The 27,494-nt window shown below is 35.1% G+C and overlaps 4 protein-coding genes across 4 annotated transcripts; 3 read left to right on the top strand and 1 right to left on the bottom strand.

Moving 5' to 3' along the window:
- The first annotated feature begins 804 nt into the window (after positions 1-804).
- On the top strand, positions 805-8,400 carry LOC136270245 (uncharacterized). Its single transcript, XM_066067280.1, has 5 exons — positions 805-948; positions 4,035-5,680; positions 5,871-6,896; positions 7,218-7,303; positions 7,536-8,400. Exons 2-4 carry the CDS (start codon positions 4,075-4,077, stop codon positions 7,271-7,273), a joined length of 2,688 nt encoding a protein of 895 aa, XP_065923352.1. The 5' UTR covers positions 805-948; positions 4,035-4,074; the 3' UTR covers positions 7,274-7,303; positions 7,536-8,400.
- Positions 8,401-12,552: 4,152 nt separating this feature from the next.
- LOC117680673 (heat shock protein 68) lies at positions 12,553-14,830 on the bottom strand. The gene has a single exon (XM_034457811.2). The coding sequence runs from the start codon at positions 14,672-14,674 to the stop codon at positions 12,770-12,772; it is 1,905 nt and encodes a 634-aa protein (XP_034313702.2). The 5' UTR covers positions 14,675-14,830; the 3' UTR covers positions 12,553-12,769.
- Positions 14,831-17,074: 2,244 nt separating this feature from the next.
- LOC105334510 (heat shock protein 68-like) lies at positions 17,075-19,362 on the top strand. Its single transcript, XM_011437990.4, has one exon. It carries the CDS (start codon positions 17,231-17,233, stop codon positions 19,133-19,135), a length of 1,905 nt encoding a protein of 634 aa, XP_011436292.3. The 5' UTR covers positions 17,075-17,230; the 3' UTR covers positions 19,136-19,362.
- Positions 19,363-21,746: 2,384 nt separating this feature from the next.
- Positions 21,747-27,214, top strand: LOC105334508 (uncharacterized). Its single transcript, XM_011437989.3, has 3 exons — positions 21,747-21,859; positions 23,253-24,996; positions 25,129-27,214. The coding sequence occupies exons 2-3, from the start codon at positions 23,308-23,310 to the stop codon at positions 25,762-25,764; spliced, it is 2,325 nt and encodes a 774-aa protein (XP_011436291.3). The 5' UTR covers positions 21,747-21,859; positions 23,253-23,307; the 3' UTR covers positions 25,765-27,214.
- The last annotated feature ends 280 nt before the right edge of the window (positions 27,215-27,494 follow it).

Below are 27,494 nucleotides of genomic sequence, written 5' to 3'. Positions count from 1 at the left end.
GCATATTACCAATAAATATAATATTGAATAAAATGTATAATTGGAAACACCAAATCAAGATATATTTCAAAGCTGAGTATGTTAGTCAGGTGAAGACTTTTTGGAAGGAATAAATAAGTTTTAGTTGGAGGGAGAGATGTTGAGATGTGAATATTCACTTTAGTGCACTTTTTTCCAGACAGATCTGAATTCTTTCATTAAAACTGCCCCTGAAGGTCAAAATGAATTAATGCAATTTCAGGTAAGTTTCATACAATTTAAGTACAATTAAATTTTTTATGTTTTTATCATTTTACAGAGAGAGAGAGAGAGAGAGAGAGAGAGAGAGAGAGAGAGAGAGAGAGAGAGAGAAAAGAAGAGAGAAAGATGGATTTGAAATTTGACTCTTAAATTTTTTACAGGCAGATAAGAATTGCACTGATAGTGAAAGTGAATTTTTTCCAATCTCAAGTAAGTTTTAGATTTTTCATAGCATGGTAGCACATTAAAATATTTATCTGTAGCAGATTAAAAGTATCTGCAATGATAGATTTGAGATAACAACTCAGTAAACTTAATAATCAGATCAAGTTATCTTACTTTCAAATCCATGTATACATATTGGATCTATTTATTATGAACTTATATTATTATTCACCATCATTAAGTTGAAGGGTGGGGGTATATTTGGAGTTATCATAATAATAATTAAATCCAGATCCCTTTTGCTAAATTGTTGTATCCTTTTTGAATATGATATTAAAATAACGAAACATTTCAGGAACGAAATGTGTCGTTACCGAAGTGCGTTGGCAACAATGTAAACAATCTAAACAGAAAGAAGAATTTAAATGAGGAAATTAACTCTAGTTATATGATAGTTGATTTCATGCTTAATGCGTTCTTCGTTAGGAGGTGAAAGCCTGTATTTTGCTGTATTTAACCTGCATAGATTGTAACACTTTCTAGGTATGATTTTACATCATATATTAATACCGACATTAAATAACAACATAGGTGTGTTTATGTTAGGCAGGTTTACCTTGGTTATGATCTGTCTTTAAACGTTTCAATTTCTTGCCCTTATTTATTATATAGTTCTTTAACGTTGACTTAATTCTTTGGAAAATTAAATGAAGTGTGCGATCTAGTATCCATCTATTATTGACCGAGTTTCTCTAAAACTGTTATGTTGAAATGCATAATTCACAAATTGAAATGATCAATAGATTTTTTGATAAATTAAAAAAAAAAGTCGGTGATAAAATATTGAATTTGTTGATTTATATTTTATTTCTATGCAGCTTGCTTCCATCAAACCTTTTGGTGACCTAGAGACTTCATTGAACATATGTTTCGTAATATCAAGAACTTTGAATTTATCCTGCAAATCATAAAAGCATTTGGTCGCCATATTAGTTTCGATCGCTCCTGTACTGCCACTGAGGTGTATATACCGGTTGAGAAAGTTACGGTCGGTTGCTTTCCGATCGAGGCATTCACGTTGCACGGACTTCTAAATGCATGAACTACACATTGTAGTAAAATGTAGTAATAAAGAATAAAGAAAACAACAATCAATGAAATACAAATATATTTATTCTTTGAAGGGATTTCCAAGGTATCCGTTTTATTTGCACAGACAGTGCTGCCTTACTTCGCATGCACATCGAACACGTGTGTCGTTCATACAGAGTGCATAACGTCTAAATCTTCTTGAAAACCCCGGCAACACTACATCCAACACAGTAGATAAATGATAGTAAATCCAAGAAAGTAACAACGTTTCCATCCGTTCCTACAAAAACTCCCCGTTTATAAAATCCATGCAATAATTGACATTGCTCGATCGGTCACAGTGTGTGGTTTGCGCATGTACGATGTTATAACATACATAGGGAAACGGTCTACAATTATCGAAGAATTTTTTAAGTATCTGCGCCTGGATTTCAGTCTGTCTTGTTTCGTCGTTTATTGGATATATCTTGCCAGTGAAGTGGTTGTCAAATTGTTTTTGTTCAAAACGCGTTTTTACAAGTCTTTTTGTCCAAGGTAACGTGTTCGGGTGTATGACATTCCTGAATGCGGTGAAGCAAGACGAGGGCTCTCGGCCTTATATAAGGGGTGTGTAGCGATGAGCAGAACAATAGAAATCGACAACTAATATGGCGGTAGTCGAAGATAAAAGGGAAATAATGCGTATTTATGAATTCATGTCAGCTTTAATATTTAATAAGGTTAGATTTTAAAATCATTACATATCATTTTAGGACTCTTCGATCGTTTATTATAACGCAATAATTTTGCCACTACTTATTAAAAAGCTATGTCGATTTGTCAGATTTTTAATCAACTTTTTAGGTCGATATTTGTCAAATTGTCAAATCTTTATGTTAACATGTAAGAAAATAATCACCACAACAATAAAAAAGACTCTGTTTTTGTTTATAAAAAAAGTGTTTAGCCTCCTATTGTTAACTACTTGCAATCATATCTGACAAAACTTTAAAAGTATAACCTCCTGACAAGACAGAAATGTTGAAATAAAACAATGAAAATGTATACATTATAGGTATATCGACTCGTATATTTTTCCATTTCTTGGGAACAGATTGCAAAAATATTGTTATAAAGTTCCCGAGAGTTACTCACGTCACTGCACTTTGAATCTAGCTCGAAACGGCAGATGTCGATTGACATTAACAGCTTAATGTGAATTTTAAAAAAGAACAGTTTTTGCTCTACATGTTTATTAATACAATTCATTATTTCATATTTAATTTATACTTATTATATCATTCCTGTAACTTTTTCACACAATTTGTCGTGGATTTAATTTCCTGGATAATAGGATTAAAGAAATCCATGAAAATTGAGCATACACGAATTCAAATGATTCCATAAATGTCAGTCTACATGTGTTACCTACAGATAAATTCAGAGTGAGTTGACACACCATCAAAATTCCCGTCCCCACAAAATTAATTCAATAACAATTTTTTGCAATCTGTTCAGAAGAAATGAAAACGGGAAAAACTGGAAAAATCCGTAAACTTGTAAGAATTTTATCAGCGGCCGCCAGGAAGTCAATTAAAAAAGTGAACACATCGGAACGGTGTATATAATGTTTTAACCTTTTTATAAATTTAAAAAAACTTAAATAATGCTTTATTTCTTCTAAAAATAAATGACAGTCGGGATTATTTGTGTAATTATAAATTGTTTGAAATAACATGTTTTCATGCGACTCGTCAGAAGCGGAGGGTAAAGTTAAATTGTATAGAGAAATATAGCGAATATGAAAACGATAAGAATTTTGAAACAAATATGGAAGCAAGCTTCATGTGTAATAGACAGAATATTTGAATTCATGTCACATATCACAACTCTCGTGCAGAGGGGACTCAAATGTTACTTAAATTGTAATTGGAGCATCTAATTGGATACAAATTATTGCTTACTAATTTTGATATAAAAAGGACATAAGCTTGTTTGATTTTGAATTGAAGATTTATTTATATGGAAATCGCTTTTGGTCAGAAAAGGCTTTACACCAATTTGAATGAGACGGTGATAATCAAATCCTTCTTCGGAAAAGAGAAGTTAAACTATTGTAATAACAAGGTTGAACAAAACAATCACATTAATTTATATCTGATACTCAAATAAAGAAAACGTGTTAAAGAACAAAACAATCTTCGGAGAAAAGTTGTGAGTTATTATTAATTTTGAGAAAATCACAACAATCTATTGAAATTGTATAAGTCTGCATATCTTTTGTTAAGAATCTACTTTTATTTATGTATAAAAGAAAAGAAAAAAACAGGTGTTATCCTTTGTAAAATTCAAACAAAATCTACGTATTTGTTTTTAAATTCTTCCCTTTTCTGAGTTTAGAGTTTTTTAAAAAAAAGGTGAAGTTATTGTAATCATGTTAGCGATGTGGCCCCTGGATATCCCGTTGTTCCAGACATATTTATAAACTTTTATACAATTTTAGAATTATTTTTTTGTCGAATAACAATGCAAAAAAAAAATCTTGTTTTTTATTTAAGGTGAATATATTATACGTCCGAAGCAACCACCCTAAAAAAAATGATGGAAATGTTTGCCACCAAATACAAAGTGCATACGTGTTATACGTGTCAAGGGGACACCAATTACTCTTGTATAACGTGTGAATGTGATATGTGTTCCCAGTGTACAGTAAACCATAAACAAGATCTAAAAACAATTGACCATAATATTGTAATATACCGTGATAAACCCAAATCAAATCTAAAACAAGTGAACCACTCGAAACACTCAGATATAAAAGAGCACCATGATCTAAGTGAGCAACCTGCCTGTTGTCTCGGCAAGGAGCACAGGAAACATACCTTACTATATATTAGAGATGAAACAGAGCAAGAAGACCAGCGAAGAATGATTCAAATCATTAGAAGTGAGGTTCTTCTAAACAGACAAGTTCTCATGACAACAATCGAGGAAGATCACAATATCTGTCACGAAACATTCACATTATATCAATCTAAGATGTTAAAAAAGGCCCAGAGACTAAAGGATCGCCTTCACAATGGGTTTGGTGGATTTAATTTCAAACACAGATGTTCAAAACAGAGGAGATATTGTTACAGTACAGAAAGATACGAGCTTAGATATGAACAGTCAGCAATAAATCCAGTGCAATTTCTCAGAGAGAAATCTCACATCCCCCAAATATGTGACAGCCCACATCTTACTATCCACACCAACCATCTTTCCATTAATAACGCTATCAACACAAAGGATGTGTTGGAGTCACTGATTGATATCAAAATGAGAGATGGAGAAAAACGACACTTTAAAAATGAGCGTCTTCTGAAACTGATGACTGGTGTTGAGTTACATCAATCTTTGTCAGTGAAAGACGCAAGACATTGTGACCACATTTCCTGTGTAACATCAGACCGGGTTTGGATCAGTTACAGAGACCATCTGATGTTGATAAACACAAAAGGTGACACTCTTTATTCCTTGAACAAGTTATCAAATTATTCTGATGGATTTCACACCGTGAACAAAGAGAACGAATTGATTTTTATTGGTAATGGTTGCATCACTAAACTTTCAAGGGATATGAAAACAGCCACTACATTTATTGAGACAAAAGATTCTCCGTGGAGACCAAGGTGTGTTTACTGTTCCCCGTCCACTGGAGATCTACTGGTCGGTGTGTATCGATATTTAGAGGAAAAAGAGACAGGTAAAGTTACCCGGTACAACCAGATCGGAAAACTGACACAAACAGTATTTACCGACAACACAGGAAATAACTTATATAAATCACCACGCTATATAACAGAAAATAACAATGGGGATGTCGTGGTGTCTGACATTAATATAGGAGTAGTTGTAACAGATTGTGTAGGAAGACATTGTTTCTCCTACACAGGACATCCACCAGAAATAGGACTTATTCCATATGGAATCTGTACTGACGTGCTATCACACATCCTGGTGTGTGATGGTAAAGCCAACACAGTACAGATGATAGACAGGGACGGTCAGTTCCTGTCATATCTACGTATAAGACCTTCAGGGATATTTACACCACACAGCCTGAGCTATGATGCCAATACTCACCGTTTCTGGGTTGGATCTAATCAATATAGCACAATCTGCGTTTACAGGTTTATCACACGACAGGGGGGTTTGACAGGCAAGTCTGATTAATGCTTTATTGTTTGTTAGTATGTTTTGTTCATGAATAATTATTAAGTATTTCATAAGTAAACTTTCATATGCTACATTTAGTAAAATTTGACATAAAAATTGTCAATTGATTAATTTCTTCAATGAATAAAGTTATTCGTTATTAAGGCTTAGGGTCTCATATTTGTACATTGTAGATTTGAATGCAGACATTTTTGATGAGGTGGAGGGAATGGGGGATGTCCAAACACCGGAAACAAAAACCCCACAAGAAAGAAAGGACAACTTATTGGGATTAGGTTCTCCCAAAAAGTTATCCATCTCTCCAGAAGTGATGGGTGTCTTTAGCTGTCATCACATTTCCTGTGTGACATCAGATAGGGCCTGGGTCCACGATAAAAAATCTATTATCTTGACAAATAAAGCAGGGGAAACTTTGCATCATCTGGAAGATTTATGTGAAGATTCATATTCTGGACTACATTCTGTGAACAATGAAGATGAACTATTTTATATAGATGAGGAATATAACATAAGAAAATTATCAAAGGATATGAGAAGTACAACCTTATTTACACTGACAACGGCCTCTATAAGGATACCACAGTGCCATATATGGATGCCGTCTTCTTTTAATAAAGACGCTAAATGGCAGTATGTAAAATGGCCATTCTCTACTACGAATCAAACTTCTACCTGGAGACCACGATGTGTTTGTTGGTCACCGTTCACTGGAGATTTACTGGTCGGGATGTACATAGAGGAACCAAACATAGGCAAAGTAACTCGGTACAACCAAAGCGGAGAACTGGCACAAACAATACAATATAACGACAACGAATTGGAACTGTACCGTGGACCGCGCTTTATAACGGAGAACAACAACGGGGATATCGTGGTGTGCGACGATGATGCTTTAGTGGTAACAGATCGGGATGGAAGACATCGTTTCTCCTACACAGGGCATCCATTAGGATCAGGACTATTACCAGGTGGAATCTGCACTAATGCATTGTCACACATTTTTGTCTGTGATAGTATATCCAAAACAGTGCACATGATAGATAAAGATGGACAGTTCCTGTTGCATGTGATGGAACCGCAAGAGGAAGATGAACCTTGCAGTCTGGGTTACGATGTTCATACTCAAAGCCTTTGGGTAGGAACACTGTACAACAACACATTGAGTATTTACACGTTCAGTGACCAGGACACTGTGACAAGTACGTTTAATTGATTATCTATTTTAAAAAAAACAGTTTGTTAACAATGACACATTGTATTCCATTATTTTTTCCTTTTTCACTTGATATTTAAAATCCTTTTTTTCTTTACAAACATCAATATGGACACAGCGTCGCGCTGCGAATGAATTTTGATGATCTACAATGAACGTATTCAGTTTCATGCATAAAAATAGTTGATTCTCCTCTTAGATTTTTTGATCATAAATGAAAGTGGATGCTTTTTTTGAAAAGACTCATAAATTTTAACCACTCAGTTAAAATTTAACACATGCATTTACATGTATGTTCACTTTATAGATGAACGACCACCCTCTCCTGGTGAGGATGTCCTGATCGGCGCAGGGTCAGTCTGAGAGGAATAGAGATAGCTTTTAATTTTACAGGTAGTGCACGGTGTTTTAAGATAAGCAAATGGAATTTGACATTGGATAAACCAATGCAATTCAGTCAACTAAATGTTAACTGGATGGTTTGGAAAAATGACAAAGCTACGTCATTTCAATGAATTCAATTCCATGGGTATTAAGCTATCATAATCATCTAGCAAATAAAATTTGAAAGCATCATGCCATCTTCATTGAAATTTACATGTATCTTTTTTTATTGTGCTTGTAGCCCGGTCATCATTTTGCGTCGCTCAATATCCCCTAAAGATAGAGAATGGTATTATTGGATTTCCACGCAGTTTTGAATGAACAAAGACATGTATGATGGGGGAAAATTCAATTGGTTTTCAAGAGGTTGTTTTTTTTTCAAACCCTATAGTTACAATGTATGCATATCTTGAATTATAAAGGAGACTCGATGATGAACAATTACGCATCAGATGTACCAATGTTTTGTTAATGTTTTTGGATCTATGAACTAGTGTTTAGTAAAGTAAACAAAACCAAAAATACAAATATATAACCTTTAAAATTTGTGTTAATTCTTATCTCCTACTTTGGATTGTCTAAAGATTGTCGCCGAAAGGATTGGGCAAACCAAACATTCACCCAGACCATGCGAGACATTATGAAGTAGCATTTGAAATAGAAAAAATGTAATTTTTCAAATTTGTAACATTTCCTTTATATCTTAGAAATAGTAAAAAAATGGACGTGACCATCTAGCCTTTTTAACTGTATACATATAATAAATCGATGAAGATTGTCACAAATTCAAAATTTGTTATCTAAATTGACTTTGGGAACATATTGCTATTGTGTACTAACAGTGTTTATTTATTTAAGCATTTTTGATTTGTTTTACCTGAAACAACTTTTTTAAGGTATGGCAAATAAGATAAATATAAAGTAAAAAGGGAATACTGTGTAATCATCGTTGTTCGTGGAGGGGCAATTTTCGTGGATTTCGTCGGTAACTCTCTTCTACGAATGTACATCCCCACGAACGTATGTAGAAGCATTTCTTTAATATTCACGAAACCACTTAACACTACAAACAAAATAACGTCCTCACGAACCAGAAGCATTTTGGTTACCCACGAACATTCGCGGGGGGGGGGGGGGGGGGGGTAAGAAAACTGAGTTTTATTTTCATACATGTGTATCTTATATAGTTTTATATAGGGGGAGGGTTCGCTTTCCTATTTGAAGATAATAAGAAAAGATTTTTTTAGGTTTCTATAAGACATGCCTGATATAAGGGCCATCAGAATGGAATGATCGAACATGGTAATTTCGACCTGCAAAATTAAATTTCGATACATTTATGAAGAATTTCACCAGCTCCAACTTCGTATATTCTTTCACAGGAAATGTTTTTTAAATAATGGAATACCGGTATTATTATTTCTCTCTTACACAATCAGTTTTATTTGCCTCAATTAATTAATGTTAGAATTCTCAATCTGGCTCTCCAAACAAAATCGTATGTTTTGCTTTTGTGTGTTTGTATTAAACTTGGATGACCTTTCCAGGTCTTTATTGTTCATCAAACAATTTCTTTAAAAAAAAACCTCTGTCCCGGGTGTAACGGGATGAGCGGAGGCTACCCCAAACAACAACAACAACAACAACAAGACATCTTAGATTTAACAACATTCATTAACAAAAGAAAATAAGAGAAAGAAAGAAAAGAGAAATATAAACACTAAACCACTCAAAAACTCATACACCTTTCACTCAACAAGAAAAACATATGATGTATATACAAATGACCAAAAAATATATGATTAAACAAACACCTCTTTACAACTTATCATCTATCATTTAAGAAGAGTGTCCGAACCTCCGGGGCTGTAGTCCTGGACCAGCTACGGACAACTACAACTAAAGTAGTTACGTCACCACAATCATCATCATCACCTTCATCACCGTCGTCATTATAATTACCGACACTGTCGTCAACATCGTCATCTACAACACCATAATCATAATAGAAATCATCGTCATCACCATAATCATCTACTTCATCATCGTCACCGACGTCACTATGAACGACATCATCTACATCATCATCATCATCATCATCATCGACGTGACCAACATCATCATCGTCGTCGACATCACCATAACATCATCGTCGTCATCGACATCACCATCGTCGTCGATATCACCATCGCATCATCATCGTCCTCAACATCAACAATATGACACTACAGTAAGTGTACAAGTGACACCATAACACCATAATAAAAACAATATTGTATAACACATTATATAAGTATCTCACTGATAGTATCAAACTATGATAATGTATAAATAGTATTATATTAAAGGCAACATCTCAAAATATTTTAAGTATATGGTAACAAAGTTATTTGTTTACAGTAAACAATGTGGCGTCTGAAACTTCCGGTGAAGCACTTCCGCCCAAGTAGTTAAGTGGAAAAAGTGACAATGCATTGTCAAATAAAACAACGCATAGAAAATAGCCTTTTAAATCACCGTTTCTTTATACAGCAATATCAATCAAAGTACTGAAAGTACTGATAGACGGAAGCATCATTAAACAAATGAAAATTTATCTGATTTTTTAAATTTAAGGAAAAACAGCGCGCTTACCGCTTATCATTTTTTGCTAGGCGGTTAAGTATTATGGGAATTTAAGGTCGCAAAAATATTTTTCAGGTTGACATCAGAGTAAGGTACAAGTAGATAATTATAAAATAATTAGTGTTGTTCTCTTATTTTAACCTGATAAGCTTGTTATATTACTACTCAAAGGTGTTTATTCTTTACAAAAAAAGGAAGGAGGAAATTATTTGGCATCACAAAACAACATGGGAAACTGTACATGTTATTAATTGCATACAACTCGAACTTGAAAAATACAATGCAAACTATTTATGTACACATTTCTTTTCTTGGGTATATTTAGTTTAAGTCGATATTTTTTCCTGTATATAGTGATTTGCAAACCCAAGGTAGACAACGGCATATCCTAGAGGTTTCCACACCTGTTCAATACAAAAGATAATTGCAAACTACTTTGTCAAACTGTACAACACAACACCCCCCCCCCCTTCTTCTTTATTTTACAGAAGGGGTTTCTTGATTAATGAGTGTCGTCGATCCAGATATTCTCTTATTATGATCGTTATGAGAGAGAGAGAGAGAGAGAGAGAGAGAGAGAGAGAGAGAGAGAGAGAGAGAGAGTTTTAGGCGTAATTTTACGTACATTCATTTAAAAGTATATATTCATAAAATTAGTATCCACAAAAAAATATAGTACATTGTGAATGCAATCTAAATTAGATTGATTGTGACTGAATCCAGAATGCAGTTTCAGTCCGAGTCCACGTGTTACCCCTGTTAATCAAATCAACGCGCGAGGTGCACCACGTGTTCCTCCCAAGATAAGGGAAAAAAGTTTGTTCTAATTGTTTTCATTTCAAGTAAGGAGAACAGAAGTATGCCTATAAAGTATTCTACACTGTTTGTGATGTTTGATTTCAAGTAAAGAGAAAGGAAGCATACTTAACAATAAAGTATTCTACAATGTTTGTGATTTTTGGTTTCAAGTAAAGAGAAAAGAAGCATACGTAACAATGAAGTATTATACACTGTTTGTGATGTTTGATTTTAAGATTGATATACTGAGTTTGTGAAGTTTAATTTGTATACTTCTTTTTTCTCATCAGAAATAAATCTCAGAAATGAATTTACAGAGAACTCAAGTTCAGTTTTATGGTACCGGTTTTAATGATTTATATTATGGTGATTGTTTGCATCATATAATAAAAAGATTTTTTGTATATTCTATCTATTTTTTTTTCACGCGCGACACTCTTATCAGCTTGTAAAATACCCTGACTTCCCAACCAAATCACTTGCCGGGGGGGGGGGGGGGGGGGGGTAGTTGTAAAGAGAGATACGTCTCCGCGGGTAATTAATTGATAATATGCAAACGATATACGACAGAGACAAAGAAGCACACCATGTTTATTGATCAAATCTCATAACTATTCATTATTTCGTCCACCGCTAGATGGTGCTTAAGGAATCTTCATTATTTGACGTCACGGGCAAAACAATCACCATATACGGAGGCTGTTAAACAGCCTCCGTCTAAAAATTAAAGAAAAAAATCGCAAAAATTGACTGACGTTTGGTTAATGATCTTATGTTGATATTCTACATATGTAGACATGGTTTTTGGGTGCATACTTTTTGTATTCACCTTACTTTGAAAAAAATATATTCGGCCTTTGTTTATTCATTTTCGATACATTTTCGCTGTAAACATCAAATTGATGGATCATTTGAAGCAAATGAAGTAAACAAATACATAAAAAAAACACATTTCTATATGTGATAACATGTGCTATAGAAAGATTAATTATGCGTATCTTGAATTGTCTTGTACATTTTAGATAATAAAAAATGCAAAGGAAATAAATACCAAACAAAGCTTACAGTTTAATTAACACTAAATGTGTTAACAGGAGAGGCACAAAGGTGGAAAATACAAGTATTATACTAATATGATATATTGGTTTAAAATTAAGTTACATGAATTTCTGTCACATTTTAGAGAGGCGTTCAGCCTGTTATATGCCCTTTGTAATGCCCTGTTTTGCATAAAAAGACGTTCCTCGCAATATAATGCTTTTTTCACATCAAAATTTTAAAAGGCTTTCGTAAAATTAAGATGCGTGTTTTATGCATAAAAAATAATACTTCATATTATCAATAATATAACACATTTTCGATTTCGATGCCATATCCCCAAAGTTACTCCATTGCTACGTGTGGTTTATGACCATAGGTAAAATAAATTGGTGTATCTTTATAACGAGATCTCTCTCACTATTTTATCACATGGATCTATTTACTCTTATGATGGCCAACGAGAAAACGACAACGTTGCCTAGAGATAATTTTCTCATAATAACAATATATTTACTATATAAAATTACAACTCGTTATAACAAGTTAGTCATTCGTTGAAAATGAATAATATATCTTGTTTTCTTATTACAATCAAGCAAAATGCATGTATTTCTCCACCTTTCGATAGCCTTGTTCGGCTTTTACAACAAATGTTATTTTTGGTTAATAACTCATATTAAATATTATACTTTTAATTCAGAGTTCTGCTTCTTCTCCAACAATCATAGATCCTCATTAACTATAGTTTACACTGTAGCGTAATTTCAATGACTCACGAACAAAAGTTCATTAGGTAATTTTCAAATGATTTTATTTTATCAACATTGAATAACAATTGTATAAGTAAAAAAAATATCGTAATCTGTAAAAAAAATAATAATGCTCTCAAATAAATTAACAACTACGAATTTTAATACTACATTCATCATTTCATACATCTTTCATAGAAAGTACCGGTCTAAGTTCATAATACATTATGAGGTTTCATTATCATTAAGTTATTCTTCACACTTAATCCATCTCCTCTACAGTCGGACCCTGACTAGAACTAGCTGGTCCTTGATTTCCCGTGGACCCGTTCTGGTGTAGTTTGGCCATGATGGGTGAACACACCTTCTGAACCTCCTTCAATTTGAATTCATATTCGTCAACCTCTGCCAGGGCATTGTTGTCGAGCCAGGACACTGTTTCACTGCACACCCTGGATATTGTCTCTTTGTCTTCAGACTGAAGTTTGTCTCCTGTGTCCTCTGCCGCCTGTTTGACGGTGAAGACATAGGATTCTAACTGGTTACGGGCCGCTATCCTCTGACGCTGTTTATCGTCTTCCTCTTTGTATTTCTCGGCCTCGTCCACCATTCTCTCAATGTCGGCCTTACTCAGACGACCTTTGTCGTTGGTGATGGTGATTTTATTGGACTTTCCCGTGCTCTTGTCCTTGGCTGATACGTTTAAGATACCATTGGCGTCAATGTCAAACTCCACGTCAATCTGTGGGACACCTCGAGGGGCTGGAGGAATTCCATTCAGTTCAAAAGTACCTAATTTGTTATTGTCTTTTGTCATGGCTCGTTCACCTTCAAACACCTGAATGGATACACCGGGCTGGTTATCGGAGTATGTGGTGAAGGTCTGTGATGCTTTAGTAGGAATCTTGGCATTTCGTTCAACGATCTTTGTCATGACCCCTCCAGCAGTTTCAATGCCTAGAGACAGTGGAGTGACATCGACCAGAAGAACGTCCTTGATGGCATCACTCTTATCTCCCTTCAAAATAGCAGCTTGGACAGCGGCACCATAGGCCACAGCTTCGTCTGGGTTGATCGACTTGTTCAGTTCTTTTCCGCCCATGAAGTCTTGCAGCATTTTCTGGATCTTTGGAATTCTTGTCGACCCTCCAACCAAAACCACCTCGTGAATTTTAGATTTGTCCATTTTGGCGTCCCTCAGGGCTTTCTCTACAGGTTCTAAGGTTCCACGGAACAAATCTGCACACATTTCTTCAAATCTAGCCCGTGTGATTTTGCTGTAGAAGTCCATTCCCTCAAACAGCGAGTCGATCTCAATGTTGGCCTCAGAACTGCTGGACAGTGTTCTCTTGGCACGCTCGCAAGCTGTCCTGAGTCGTCTCAGTGAACGGTTATTTTTTGAAATGTCTTTATTGTACTTGCGCTTGAATTCCTGCACAAAGTGATTGACCATTCTGTTGTCGAAATCTTCACCTCCCAGGTGAGTATCCCCTGCAGTGGAGCGAACCTCAAATATGGAACCCTCATCAATGGTAAGGATGGACACGTCAAATGTACCACCTCCGAGGTCAAAGATGAGAACGTTTTTCTCACCGGAAATATTCTTATCCAGACCATAGGCCAGAGCAGCAGCTGTGGGTTCGTTTACTATCCTGAGAACATTGAGACCGGCTATCACTCCGGCGTCTTTAGTGGCCTCTCTCTGGGCGTTGTTGAAATAGGCAGGAACGGTGACGACTGCGTCTCGGACAGTTTGTCCCAAGTAGGCTTCTGCCGTCTCCTTCATTTTGGTCAGCACCATTGAGCTGATTTCTTCAGGGGTAAATCTCTTTTTCTCGTTCTTGAACTCCACTTCTAGCTTTGGCTTTCCTCCATCATTGATCACCGTGAACGGCCAATGTTTCATGTCGGACTGTACACTGTCGTCGTTAAACTTGCGGCCTATCAGCCTCTTGGCGTCAAAGATTGTATTGTTGGCGTTCATGGCTACCTGGTTTTTAGCTGCATCTCCTATCAGTCTCTCGTTGTCTGTGAACGCAACGTAACTGGGCGTCGTTCTGTTTCCTTGGTCGTTGGCGATGATTTCCACTTTTCCATGTTGAAATACACCGACACAGGAAAACGTCGTTCCCAGGTCGATGCCGATGGCTGGATCTTTACTTGCCATGCTTGTTTGTAAACACTAAAGTGAAAGTAGCGATTGAATAAATTTTTCAACTGTAGATAAAATAAATTATTGTATGTACTGTTACTGAATCGTAGTCTAGTTGACTCAAAGTTTCGAAGTTTCAAACTTGGCAATTTGTGTTTGACTGCCATCTTGGTCTTGAACGCCCCTTATATACCATTATGGATCTTTCGCGACACGACGAGAAACGGTGTTCTAGAATATGAACGATCAATCCCGATGCATCCCGAATAATCAAACTCGAGGACGAATCCACGTTGTATGCTTTCAGTAGCATATTTAGAAGGGTCTGTGCATTTCTAGAAGGGTTTGGAATTTTTTACAATTGCAATTATCTTTAAATCGCACTTTTCATTGTTTTCATATCCTTTAATCATCTGCCATTATAATACCTTATTAAATATCTAATGATAAATGGTAAAGTGCATGGAAAATCAGGTTTATATTTCAGTAAGGCCTGGGAGGAGTAAAAGTTCAAGTTGGGTCCAAATATTGTAAGGTTATATGCTTCTCTTCTTCTAGTGTGTATGAAGACATGTCCAATTCTCTAAAAGGAATAAATGAGTAGTTTTTTCTTTTGTCTTCATAAGACGTTTGGATTGCAAAAAAAAATAATAATAATAAATGTGATGAAACTGGTTAACCGATTAATGGTAGGGGTTACAAAAGCAGTAATCAGTTAGTAATATAAAACAAAAACAATTGATATTTTCAAGCAATTTAAAAAATATATATATTTTTTTGCATATCCAGACAATAACATATCCAAGTTAATTTGGAGGCCGTTAAATCGAAACCCAAGGGCTGCATGAACTCTAGGGGCAAATTGGTCAGTAGGTGTTCATTATGATTGTTAAAACCTGTCACTGCCTTGTTGGTTCAGTTTTTCATAAATCATTATTGAATAATACTAATATCACTGTAAAGTACCGTTACATTATGATACCTAGTACATTCAATGTATTTATTTTTTTTTCTTTAACACGGCATCAATTTATTACATAGATAATGCAATTGTCTAAAGTGGGTACATGTATGTTACTACTATTCGAAAGGATAATTATTTCAAACGGAGATCTTTAACTTGTCATTGGAAGATTTTGTTAGTAAATAAATTCTGAGTAGACAAACTGACAGCGAAGTTTCTACATGTAGTCAGTTAAAGGATTTCACGACTTTTTACGTGTTGTTTAAGGTTTCTTTTTGAATCATTATCATGAGACATAATTTCAAAATTATAATTTGAATTACACATAAGCAGAATTTATGTATTATTTCAATCAATAATTAAAATGATAATAACCTTTCAAAATTATGCGTATTTATGAGTTATGAGTTACCGGTTAATAACCGATTAGGAATTTGACAATCGATTGACATCCCCAAAATAAATAAATAAGATTTTGTTTTGTCATTCTCTTACAATATTAGTCTAAGATTTAATGCTTGCAAAAAAAGGTAAATGAAAAAACTACCGTTTTAAGCTGAGTTTTTATCTCAACTTATTTCACCCTAAAAGATTACAATTACTAAATTATTTTCCACCTTTATACATATTGCTTTGATTTGAACATATTTTTATTGTACATAAATACCATTGGGTTGTGCATATGTTCCATAACTTAGACCGCCCTCACCTCTTGCTTTTCACTGTTGAATGAATTGTCCTCAAACAGAACAATATCGGGTCCAGCGTGTTGGCAATCTATCTATGCTTTTGTACTTTGTATTCATTTTGGACTCGAAAACACAAGAGTTCTGTTTTTATTTGAATAAAAATAAACTTTTGGAATTTAGAATTACCAAAAATATTCCTAACATCTAAAATGCTAAAAGTGTAAATAAAAATAAAGTTAAATATGATTAAAATAAAAATAATTATGATAATTTTTTTCCCCAATTCTGGATAGTCAACTTTTAGTGTTCGACATATTTTATACATTTATTGAAGATTTTTTAAGATGCATTCTGATTATTTTTTTGACTTTAAGTAATATAAATGTATGTTATAAAATATACATAAAGGCTTTACAAATCCCTTCTGCATATTGATATATATATTATAACTATTCATTCAAAAAAACTTCTTCCAAATCCGTATAAAGTACGACTACGAACATTCGGAAAACATAAAGATCAAACTCGAAAAGCAGTTAACGACCCCAGGTTAAAGTATAAAAATTGCAATTTTTGAAATAATAATTGCATTAGTGAAAAAATCCAGACCCTTCTAACAATGCTACTGAAAGCATACAAGGTGGATCCGCCCTCGAGTTTGATTATTCGGGATGCATCGGGATTGATCCTTCATATTCTAGAACACCGTTTCTCGTCGTGTCGCGAAAGATCCATAATGGTATATAAGGTGCGATCCGAGACCAAAATGGCAGTCAAACACAAATTGCCAAGTTTGAAACTTCGAAACTTTGAGTCAACTAGACTACGATTCAGTAACAGTACATACAATAATTTGTTTTATCTACAATTGAAAAATTTATTCAATCGCTACTTTCACTTTAGTGTTTACAAACAAGCATGGCAAGTAAAGCTCCAGCCATCGGCATCGACCTGGGAACGACGTTTTCCTGTGTCGGTGTATTTCAACATGGAAAAGTAGAAATCATCGCCAACGACCAAGGAAACAGAACGACGCCCAGTTACGTTGCGTTCACAGACACCGAGAGACTGATAGGAGATGCAGCTAAAAACCAGGTAGCCATGAACGCAAACAATACAATCTTTGACGCTAAGAGGCTGATAGGCCGCAAGTTCAACGACGACAGTGTACAGTCCGACATGAAACATTGGCCGTTCACGGTAATCAATGATGGAGGAAAGCCCAAGCTAGAAGTGGAGTTCAAGAACGAGAAAAAGAGATTTACCCCAGAAGAAATCAGCTCAATGGTGCTGACCAAAATGAAGGAGACAGCAGAAGCCTACTTGGGACAAACTGTCCGAGACGCAGTCGTCACCGTTCCTGCCTATTTCAACAACGCCCAGAGAGAGGCCACTAAAGACGCCGGAGTGATAGCCGGTCTCAATGTTCTCAGGATAGTAAACGAACCCACAGCTGCTGCTCTGGCTTATGGTCTAGATAAGAACATTTCCGGTGAGAAAAACGTTCTCATCTTTGACCTCGGAGGTGGTACATTTGACGTGTCCATCCTTACCATTGATGAGGGTTCCATATTTGAGGTTCGCTCCACTGCAGGGGATACTCACCTGGGAGGTGAAGATTTCGACAACAGAATGGTCAATCACTTTGTGCAGGAATTCAAGCGCAAGTACAATAAAGACATTTCAAAAAATAACCGTTCACTGAGACGACTCAGGACAGCTTGCGAGCGTGCCAAGAGAACACTGTCCAGCAGTTCTGAGGCCAACATTGAGATCGACTCGCTGTTTGAGGGAATGGACTTCTACAGCAAAATCACACGGGCTAGATTTGAAGAAATGTGTGCAGATTTGTTCCGTGGAACCTTAGAACCTGTAGAGAAAGCCCTGAGGGACGCCAAAATGGACAAATCTAAAATTCACGAGGTGGTTTTGGTTGGAGGTTCCACAAGAATTCCAAAGATCCAGAAAATGCTGCAAGACTTCATGGGCGGAAAAGAACTGAACAAGTCGATCAACCCAGACGAAGCTGTGGCCTACGGTGCCGCTGTCCAAGCGGCTATTTTGAAGGGAGATAAGAGTGATGCCATCAAGGACGTTCTTCTGGTCGATGTCACTCCACTGTCTTTAGGCATTGAAACTGCTGGAGGGGTCATGACAAAGATCGTCGAACGAAATGCCAAGATTCCTACTAAAGCATCACAGACCTTCACCACATACTCCGATAACCAGCCCGGTGTATCCATTCAGGTGTTTGAAGGTGAACGAGCCATGACAAAAGACAATAACAAATTAGGTACTTTTGAACTGAATGGAATTCCTCCAGCCCCTCGAGGTGTCCCACAGATTGACGTGGAGTTTGACATTGACGCCAATGGTATCTTAAACGTATCAGCCAAGGACAAGAGCACGGGAAAGTCCAATAAAATCACCATCACCAACGACAAAGGTCGTCTGAGTAAGGCCGACATTGAGAGAATGGTGAACGAGGCCGAGAAATACAAAGAGGAAGACGATAAACAGCGTCAGAGGATAGCGGCCCGCAATCAGTTAGAATCCTATGTCTTCACCGTCAAACAGGCGGCAGAGGACACAGGAGACAAACTTCAGTCTGAAGACAAAGAGACAATATCCAGGGTGTGCAGTGAAACAGTGTCCTGGCTCGACAACAATGCCCTGGCAGAGGTTGACGAATATGAATTCAAATTGAAGGAGGTTCAGAAGGTGTGTTCACCCATCATGGCCAAACTACACCAGAACGGGTCCACGGGAAATCAAGGACCAGCTAGTTCTAGTCAGGGTCCGACTGTAGAGGAGATGGATTAAGTGTGAAGAATAACTTAATGATAATGAAACCTCATAATGTATTATGAACTTAGACCGGTACTTTCTATGAAAGATATACTATGTGAAATGTTGTTGTGTTTTTTGAATGAAAGTTGTTATTTATTCGAGAGAATGATATATTGTTTTTTAAAATTGTCATATTAATCAACTTATATATACAATTGTTGTTTGTTAATATTATGAGAATACAAATATTTGAAAATTAATTTTGATTTTTTGGGTTTTTTTTTTTAAGTCTATTAAAGTTTCATTATAATAAAAGGCTGTGAAAGAAATATTAATGGAGGAAAGCGACCGCACAGTTTTGATTTCCAATTAAGATTGAGTTAGAAGCTTGCTTTTATATTAAAGCTATACACGCTATAATTTGCGTCAATTTTGAATAAAGGGGAAAATGTATGTGTTTGATTACTAATAAAAGTTACCTTTATTCTGTTAATTATTATGCTCAATTCGATCACGTAACAAATATATCAAATATTAAACAATAAAAAATATTTATTTTCCTGCCAGGAAAGTAATGCCTCCTCGTGAATATCAATCTATCACGTGATATCGACAGCTAAATTTAGCCTATCATACCAAAACTGGTGAAGGGTCAACATCTTCATAATTGTGATAGTTTCACAAAGGAAAGGATATTTTCAGTAAAGCATAAATTTGTCCGATATACGAGTACAAACAAAAGAAAAAAATACAAGCCTGTGAGTAGATATGAATACTTCCTTTAAAAAAATGACGTAGACCTAAGTTTTTCCCCTATGTGCTATTTATAGATCCTATAAGTGTTAATTCAGAAGTAAGGGTATCGTGAATGACAAGCGTATTTTACTCATTATACATGTATGTATTTCAATTTAACAACTGTTAAGCATATTAAAAATCAAGATGGATATTTAATTAGGCAAACAATAACGACCACCTAGTTCTCCGCGGACATGCGCAATCAGGTCGGTTTGCTCTTCCTTCATCAATATTCATGAAAAGGTATATTTTCCTGGCAGGAAAATAAACAATTAAAAATCTATATCTTTGTAACGAGATGGAATTCACCCTTGTAATTTACAGATTAAGGATAACTTTTATAAGTAGACAAACACATGCGTTTTCACTGTCATTCAAAATTGACGCAAATTATAGCGTGTATAGCTTTAATATATTCAATAGATTTTATAATTAGCTTGTAAATAATTCATAGTTTCTACTTTCTTGTTCAAAGCTTCCAAATATTTAGTGTCTAGAGGTATCAAACATTTAAAATTGCCACTATTTAAACGCCGAGGAAGAATTTATATACACAACAGTGAAATTTATTATGTGCCTGACACTTTTCCCCTACAATTTTATTTGCGTAAAAATATTTCGAAAAACCTTGTTGTCTTTTGAACAAAATATAGATTGTCATCGCATATGCTTTTGGTAGAGCAATGTCGTTGTATAATGGAAGATCCAGGTCGATTCTTATCTGCAAATATTATAATTTTTGTACAGTCGAGGATGAATTCCATTTTTACACGTATCTGTCCTTTTTATTAATATCTATTTAAAAGAATACTACTGATCTTGTCCTTTATTGTTTAAGTTAGTTCAAATCATTTCTATTCATAGTCGCAAACAATTTTATTTCATTTTGAATTAAAATATTGTTTAAACTAAACCAAACAATTTTGCCACCTCGCAACGTATCTGCGTGAGGCAGGTAAAACGGGATTCTGTCAGACTACAGTGTACATCCAATTAATGTATTATTATTATCATCAGTATCGTTATTTACATTACCATTTGATTTATTGATTCTTAGGTCTCTCCTCCTATGAATGTACGAATATTTTTTTTAGAATATTGTATAATGTTTGTGACATGTACTTTTGCTTTGATAGATTGCAGTTCAATATGTTTATAATTAATGTGTATATACCAATGCTCATGGTTCATATGAATTCTGGCAAATAAAAATCAATACAGTAGAACTGAGGAGCTATGAGTGTGATGTTGTAAAAGAATTTAATATTAAGTTCATCACATGCGCGGATCTAGAGGGGGGTCGGGGGGGGGGGGGGGTCCCGACCCCCCCCTGGAAAATGAAATTTTTTTGAATTTACATAGTAAAATTATCGCGAAAATATGCCTCGGACCCCCCCCCCCTTGCAAACACAATTATCCTTCGGACCCCCCCCCCCTGGAAAAATTTTCTGGATCCGCGCATGCATCATATCGAGTATGCATTATTACGTATCAAAATTCACTGATCCTCTATATATCAGTAATTCACATCCCCATTTACACAATATCTGATAAACTGTCTACTTTAAAAAACAATATAAAATGCCGCAACTATATTCAACACAAACATAAGACAAGTATTCGAGTGTCTTAAGATTTCTTATAACCTGACAGTTTTGACCACTTTTGTTCTAAAAAAAAACCTGAGATAAATTTTTCTAGGAATAGGCTAATAATTTACAGATACACAAATTTGGACCAATTTGGTATCAAAATAGAATATTATTTATATGATATCCCAAATTATATGACTTCTATTAAGTCTTGAATGTCAAATGCTAACATCACCAACATTTCCCTCCTTTAGTAATACCCAAAACTAACAGGAAGTGTAACCAATTTCGCCGATAGATGTCGTGTTCGCGCCAGAATAATCAAGAGAAATTTCCTCAGGATAAAGTTTTGGAGTAGAATTATTTGGTACGTCTTATATTTGATATTTTATGTGTTCTTTGGTTGTTTCTCGTCTTTTAGACAACTTTTCATCACTTTCAATTGAATGACAATTTAGAAATCGCCTAAAACAGACATTGATTTTCATGTTTACATCAAGCGGCCATATTTGCTGAACGAAATGTTGACGATTATAAATTATTTTACCCTACACCTAACAGATTACGAAGAGATAGAGTGTAGTGCGTTTGGTTTTTTGTGAAAGGTGACAAATTGGGTTCTTCGTAGACTGGATAGTATGGTAATCTTGCTGACGTAAGTTAAATTGTAGATATATATGAGTATGACGCAAGTCTGTCCCATGGAACGATGGACAAATAGGTTTATACCTCATCTGAAACATATTATGAACTTTCAAAGCAATTTTGGGTTCCATCGTCGAAACTTGAAGATGAGAATACTCTATTTCTTTGTTGTCTCCCTAGATACACATGGCTTGATTGGCTTCTATTTCATGAGGCAAAGCATGACTTGTTATTTATCTTTAATAATCAAATAGACCCTTTCACGTTAACTGTAGTACATTTCTCTTGCAGGGCAAATTGATAAAGTTTGGCGATGTTATAGATGGTAGATTAAACAATTGACATTGCGTCATCTTTTAATCAAAATATATCATTTTGTCCTGCAAAAGAGTAGTACTACAGTTACTGTGAAGGGGTATATAGCATTGACCATGCACTGCTCTGCATTCAATTCTTGGTGCTAGGAAATTTTTCATACCTGTTGCAAATTGATTAATAAATCAGTCTAAATAAGAAAGTAGTAGAGAATTCAACTTATGTGACATTGTTTTACAGTAATCTAATCTATTGAACAATGGAGTTGAAATACTGATTCCAATTCATTTGTCTGGATTCCGAATTGACCTCCCCATACCCTTGCCTGGTTAACCACAAAGAATTATTAGAATGATGATTTATATAGGTTGTCACATTTGACTGTTTGAAATAAATTTTGCAGGTTGTGTGCTGTGATTACATCAGCCTTAAAAACACTTTATTTTTTACTTTGATTAGATAAAGATGGATCAATCTCCAAACATACTTTTCTCACGTTTGTCAATGTTTAATGAGCTGTAAAGGTTGCAACCAAATTTAGATTGGAGAGGATCAAACAAATTGGTGTTGCCTTGGCTTTCAAAGACATGTCACATTCTATTAAGCTTGTTTAAATATTAGTACACCCTTTTGCTCAAATGATTCGCAAGTTCTACTAGTAGTGATATTAGCAAACATGAGAAGATAATCCAAAGGCTATGAGTTTCAGTTCTCTGAATTGTTTGACTGCTACATCTTTCCTTTTTTTTTTAATTTATACATAGCTTTAAATTGCAAACATTTCTCTTCCTTTTTTTCAGATGAAGAATGTGGTGATTGTATTGATGCAGATAAAAGACCACACAAAATAGCCAGATGGCAGGCTTTGAAAGAGAATTCATAATACATCTGCAGAGTATTGGTGAAAGTAATTCCAACAAACCATTAACAACCAATGGTGCAATGAAAGAGAAAAGAGATTCACAGAATGTGTACAAAAGATTGCGCAAGAAGTATAGAAAACAATGGTGGGCCAGTGGTGCAAGTAAAAAGAAGTTTGATTGGCAGAAAAGGAAAAAACTGAAACATGGTATTTTTTCAAGCAATGATGTATGGATGGGAAATCAGCAGACCCCGTGGTCTGAATTTCATTCAAGGGCAGATACCTCAAATTGCACTAATTTACGGAAGGAACCAAGAAACTTCAATTCTTCTTTGATGAACAGTGAGACTTTCTGCACAGATTTTCCAATAACGGGCATTTCTCAAGAGTTTTCTGGAATTCGGGACAATGGCAATTCACCTTTTAACAGCAGCAATAGCTGTGGATCACCAGAAGGTTTAACTAGTCAAGAACAAGGTTCAGCAAAGCCAACAAGTGCATCTTGTACAGATACTCAGTCATGTTGTGAACAAAATAACAATTCCCAAAACAATGGGTGCTTATGTGGGGTTAATAAAGATTGTCTTGAATCTCAACTGCCAGAAGTGCCTGACACACCTCTTTTGCAAAAGGTGTCTGATAAAGAAGCCGTGATATATTCTTCTTATGAACTGCAACCTGATTCTCTTGTTAAAACTGGAGGTCATCAAAATTCTGTCCAAAATAAAGTTGATAAACCTAAAAGTTGTGTGATAAACCAACATTGTGACTCTCAGGTTGTACCCAAACCATCAACTACAGATTCATCAGAAGTCAATGTCACCAATTCAAGTTTGAATACTAGAACTTCATCCAGAAGAAAATCAGTTTTAACTCCAATTGCATGGCAGCAACAGTTCATGTCTTTCTTGTCAACACCTCAGGAAGAAGAAGAAGAAGCTTGCCCATCCAACGATCCAGACTTTGTGTGTCATGTTGATAAAGTACCAGCTAAAATCTCTAGGAGACGCAGGTCTCGTAATGTGAAGAATAACAGTTGTGCATGTTGTATTGATGCAGAAAGTCATAGCAAAAAAGAGAAACAGTCCCGTCAGCATGAGAAAAAGTTGCTGAAAGAACAAAAACATTTCATTCAAGACATGATGCGCCTTGTGTCACTGAGAAATAAAATTGTTCTACTATTACAATGTTTACTACCAGCTAACCTGAAACATACAGTGAAAGCAGAAACTGAGAGTGTGGATGAATTCATAGAATTTGTTATGCGTGTCATTCGCTCAAGCAACAGAGAGAAGGACCTTGAATCTGAGGACACAGATATTCACTCTCTGCATAAATATCAGGATGAGAGTGAGTGTTTAGATGATGAAATGCCAGTGCTAGAAAATTGTACTGCTTATGTTTCCAATATTTCGTCCAATATATCCTCCCCACCTCCAACATCAAGATTTCAAAGTCTATCAGATTCAGGAATTGTGCAGGATCAGTCGTTTACATGTGAAGCAACCTGTGAAACAATATCTGTCAATGTTGACTTTGCAAATGATCAGCAAACCAATGTGGACTCAGATTACCAAGGATTCTTGCCAACAAACAAGCCCAGAGAAATGATCTCATCTGAAGCACTTCCAGATGGAACTCACATGGTTATAGAGGATGAAGTCATGAAGGATGCAAGCCAGGTAAAATTTAATATATAAGTTATTAGTCATTAAACAAAATTATTGACATATAATATTTATTATTGCTACATTAGAATTAAAGTAAGTTTTAGTGTTAATCAATAAACACAAAATCTTGTGAACTCTTTCCAGGAGAAAGTGATATGTACCAGTGTTCAGGAAATGGTTCCTATGGATATAGAAGATGCACAACCCCCCACAGTCAGTACTGCTCCCTCTGAAGTCCCAATGGAGGATCATGACATAGACAACAAAAGTGATGATGACAAAAGCAACGACAAAGTTCCTACAACCTCTGATGTTTTAGTTGACAATTGTGAAAATGATGTCCATGTTTTGGACAAATTAGCAAGTGTTCTCGCCAATGGTGATTCGAAAAGTACTTCAGCCTCTAGATCTGACCCTCTCATGGAGCTACTAGCAGTTGAAAAGACTAGTGAAACTTTTCCAACTGAAAGTAAGAATGAAATGGCAGTTCAAGGTTTAACTTGTGTAGTAGAGACTCCACGTGATGCTGACAATGAAGAGGGTGTAGCTAACACTGAATCCTCCACAGTTAAGGTCGTCGAAGTGTTTGAACCTTCCGTTGTTTTGTGCAAAAAGCCGAAGAAGTGTCTAAAGATGTTCATGAAGAAGGTCCACTCTCTTCTTCACCGACTTTTACCGGGGGTTCATTTTGAACACCATTTTTTCAGGAATTCTGACAATTTAGAGTACTTATTAGATGCTATCATTCAAAGCAATCAAGAACTATCTGTAGATGTCTAGTTTGTCTATATAAACTCAACTGTTCTTGTTTTTGTATACCGTAATTTTTCATAAGTCATACACAACATGTTTACCTTCTCCTCCCAATAAATACAGGTTAATAGATAATTCATGGAAAATTTTTTATTAATTAGATTGAGTACAGGTACGATGTATGTATGTTATATAAGTATTGTACGTGTTAGTACTTGCCAAAGCCATTTAATGGCCATGTTTTTTTGCTTTGTCTTTCAGTGTACAGCGTTCATTTTATGCTCTGTAGCATATGACATGTTTCTAAGTCTGTGAGTTTTGTCACCATGTTAAAGTTTCAGATGATGATTTATCATTAATGTTTTATGTAAGACTTGGATCAAAATGTTTATAAACAGTTGACCAAATCATGTTGTAGAAACTGTGTATAAGTCCAGTCAAGTGGCTAAGGCAGGGTTTATATAATAGTATGTCCAAGATTTTTCCTTCTTTCTACTTTTTTCCTGCTATTTCTCATTAATTTTATAGGTTGTAAGGTTCATTTTAAATATAAGACTAACAGGAGATTTGTTAATTTAGATATTTCAATTACTACGTGTATGTATTCTTGGACATGTTTTGGATTTTAAGTAGAGTGCAGTTTTGATAGAAGTATGCACATTTTGATATTATTCCAAATTTAGAAGAAGGGTGTTTATGAAATTCTATATTCCTACTTTTATCTGTGAGTTTTCGGAAACACTTAAATTGTTTCATAATTCAAATAATTTTTCAATTGTTGTTATGTCACATTCAAACTCATTTTAGATTTATTTGCAAATGCAAAAGTTCAACTGGTCTTGAGATAATGTTAAAAAATTGTTTGGTTTTTCAGTCATGTCTGGCTAAGTATTACTGTATAATGGATATAAACATATTTATTTTGGGAGTATATGTTAGTAAGGAAGATGAAAGTTTCATGCTAAGATTGACCTTGATCAGTGTGATGACTTGAGTATTATATTTTTATATCCCATTCTAAAATTTCAAAAACAAAAATAGTAAAAATTTTGTATATTTTTAAAAGGCATATTTGGGGAACTTATACTGATGGTCATAAATTCATTTTCATAAATGGCATGTATGAAGATATTTATGCTGTAAACCAAGTGATAAAAAACAACAGAGAGAAATGTGACAGAAAATTGCTTAGGTTGAATTGCATACTACAATGTTTCTGTAGATGACTGTTACTAGTCTTTGTTCACTCGAGAAAGGTAGTACCGGGTATTTAAGTTTGACAAGCTTAATGCCATTTGTGACCATTTTGTTTCATGATGTGTTACACATGTAAATGAATCCCAGCAAAGTTTTGGCATACTGGAAAAAAGTTTGTATTGCAATATTGCGTAAATATTTTTGAACTATCTCTACATCTCAATATTTGTTATGTTTGTATTTTTTTTTCTTTATTGTTGAAATAAAAAAGTTACTTACAGATGTCTTCAACATTTTTTGATAGTTTAGCTCTGTGGAAGATAAATGCAAAGTATTAATCTCTTATTTCAGAAAGTTATACGTGTATTGAAATGTAAAGGTATGAAAGGCCAACCTATATGGACATTGTGGTAAGAATTTCTGTAATCAGTGCACTTATGCTACTCTAAATTTATCTTGACATTGGTATGGTCACATGGTTTGTTATCAGCTGATAGGAGTTATGAAGGCAATGGATTTTAATGTTGTGATTCAACTCTTTAAACTGATAGTTACCAGGA

The sequence above is a fragment of the Magallana gigas genome, chromosome 7, assembly GCF_963853765.1.
Source record: "Magallana gigas chromosome 7, xbMagGiga1.1, whole genome shotgun sequence".
Lineage (NCBI taxonomy): Eukaryota > Metazoa > Mollusca > Bivalvia > Ostreida > Ostreidae > Magallana > Magallana gigas.
The sequence above is the reverse complement of the archived record's forward strand: the minus strand, read 5'-3'. Positions and strand labels throughout refer to the sequence as shown.

What these genes read in the sequence shown, in the direction of transcription:
- LOC136270245 (XM_066067280.1), top strand. Translation starts at nt 4,075, where the DNA reads ATGATGGAAATGTTTGCCACCAAATACAAAGTGCATACGTGTTATACG. An exon ending in ACGACAGGGGGGTTTGACAG is followed by an intron (nt 5,681 to 5,870) that starts GCAAGTCTGATT and finishes TGTACATTGTAG; the next exon opens with ATTTGAATGCAGACATTTTT. An exon ending in TGACCAGGACACTGTGACAA is followed by an intron (nt 6,897 to 7,217) that starts GTACGTTTAATT and finishes TTCACTTTATAG; the next exon opens with ATGAACGACCACCCTCTCCT.
- LOC117680673 (XM_034457811.2), bottom strand. Translation starts at nt 14,674, where the DNA reads ATGGCAAGTAAAGATCCAGCCATCGGCATCGACCTGGGAACGACGTTT.
- LOC105334510 (XM_011437990.4), top strand. Translation starts at nt 17,231, where the DNA reads ATGGCAAGTAAAGCTCCAGCCATCGGCATCGACCTGGGAACGACGTTT.
- LOC105334508 (XM_011437989.3), top strand. Translation starts at nt 23,308, where the DNA reads ATGGCAGGCTTTGAAAGAGAATTCATAATACATCTGCAGAGTATTGGT. An exon ending in TCATGAAGGATGCAAGCCAG is followed by an intron (nt 24,997 to 25,128) that starts GTAAAATTTAAT and finishes AACTCTTTCCAG; the next exon opens with GAGAAAGTGATATGTACCAG.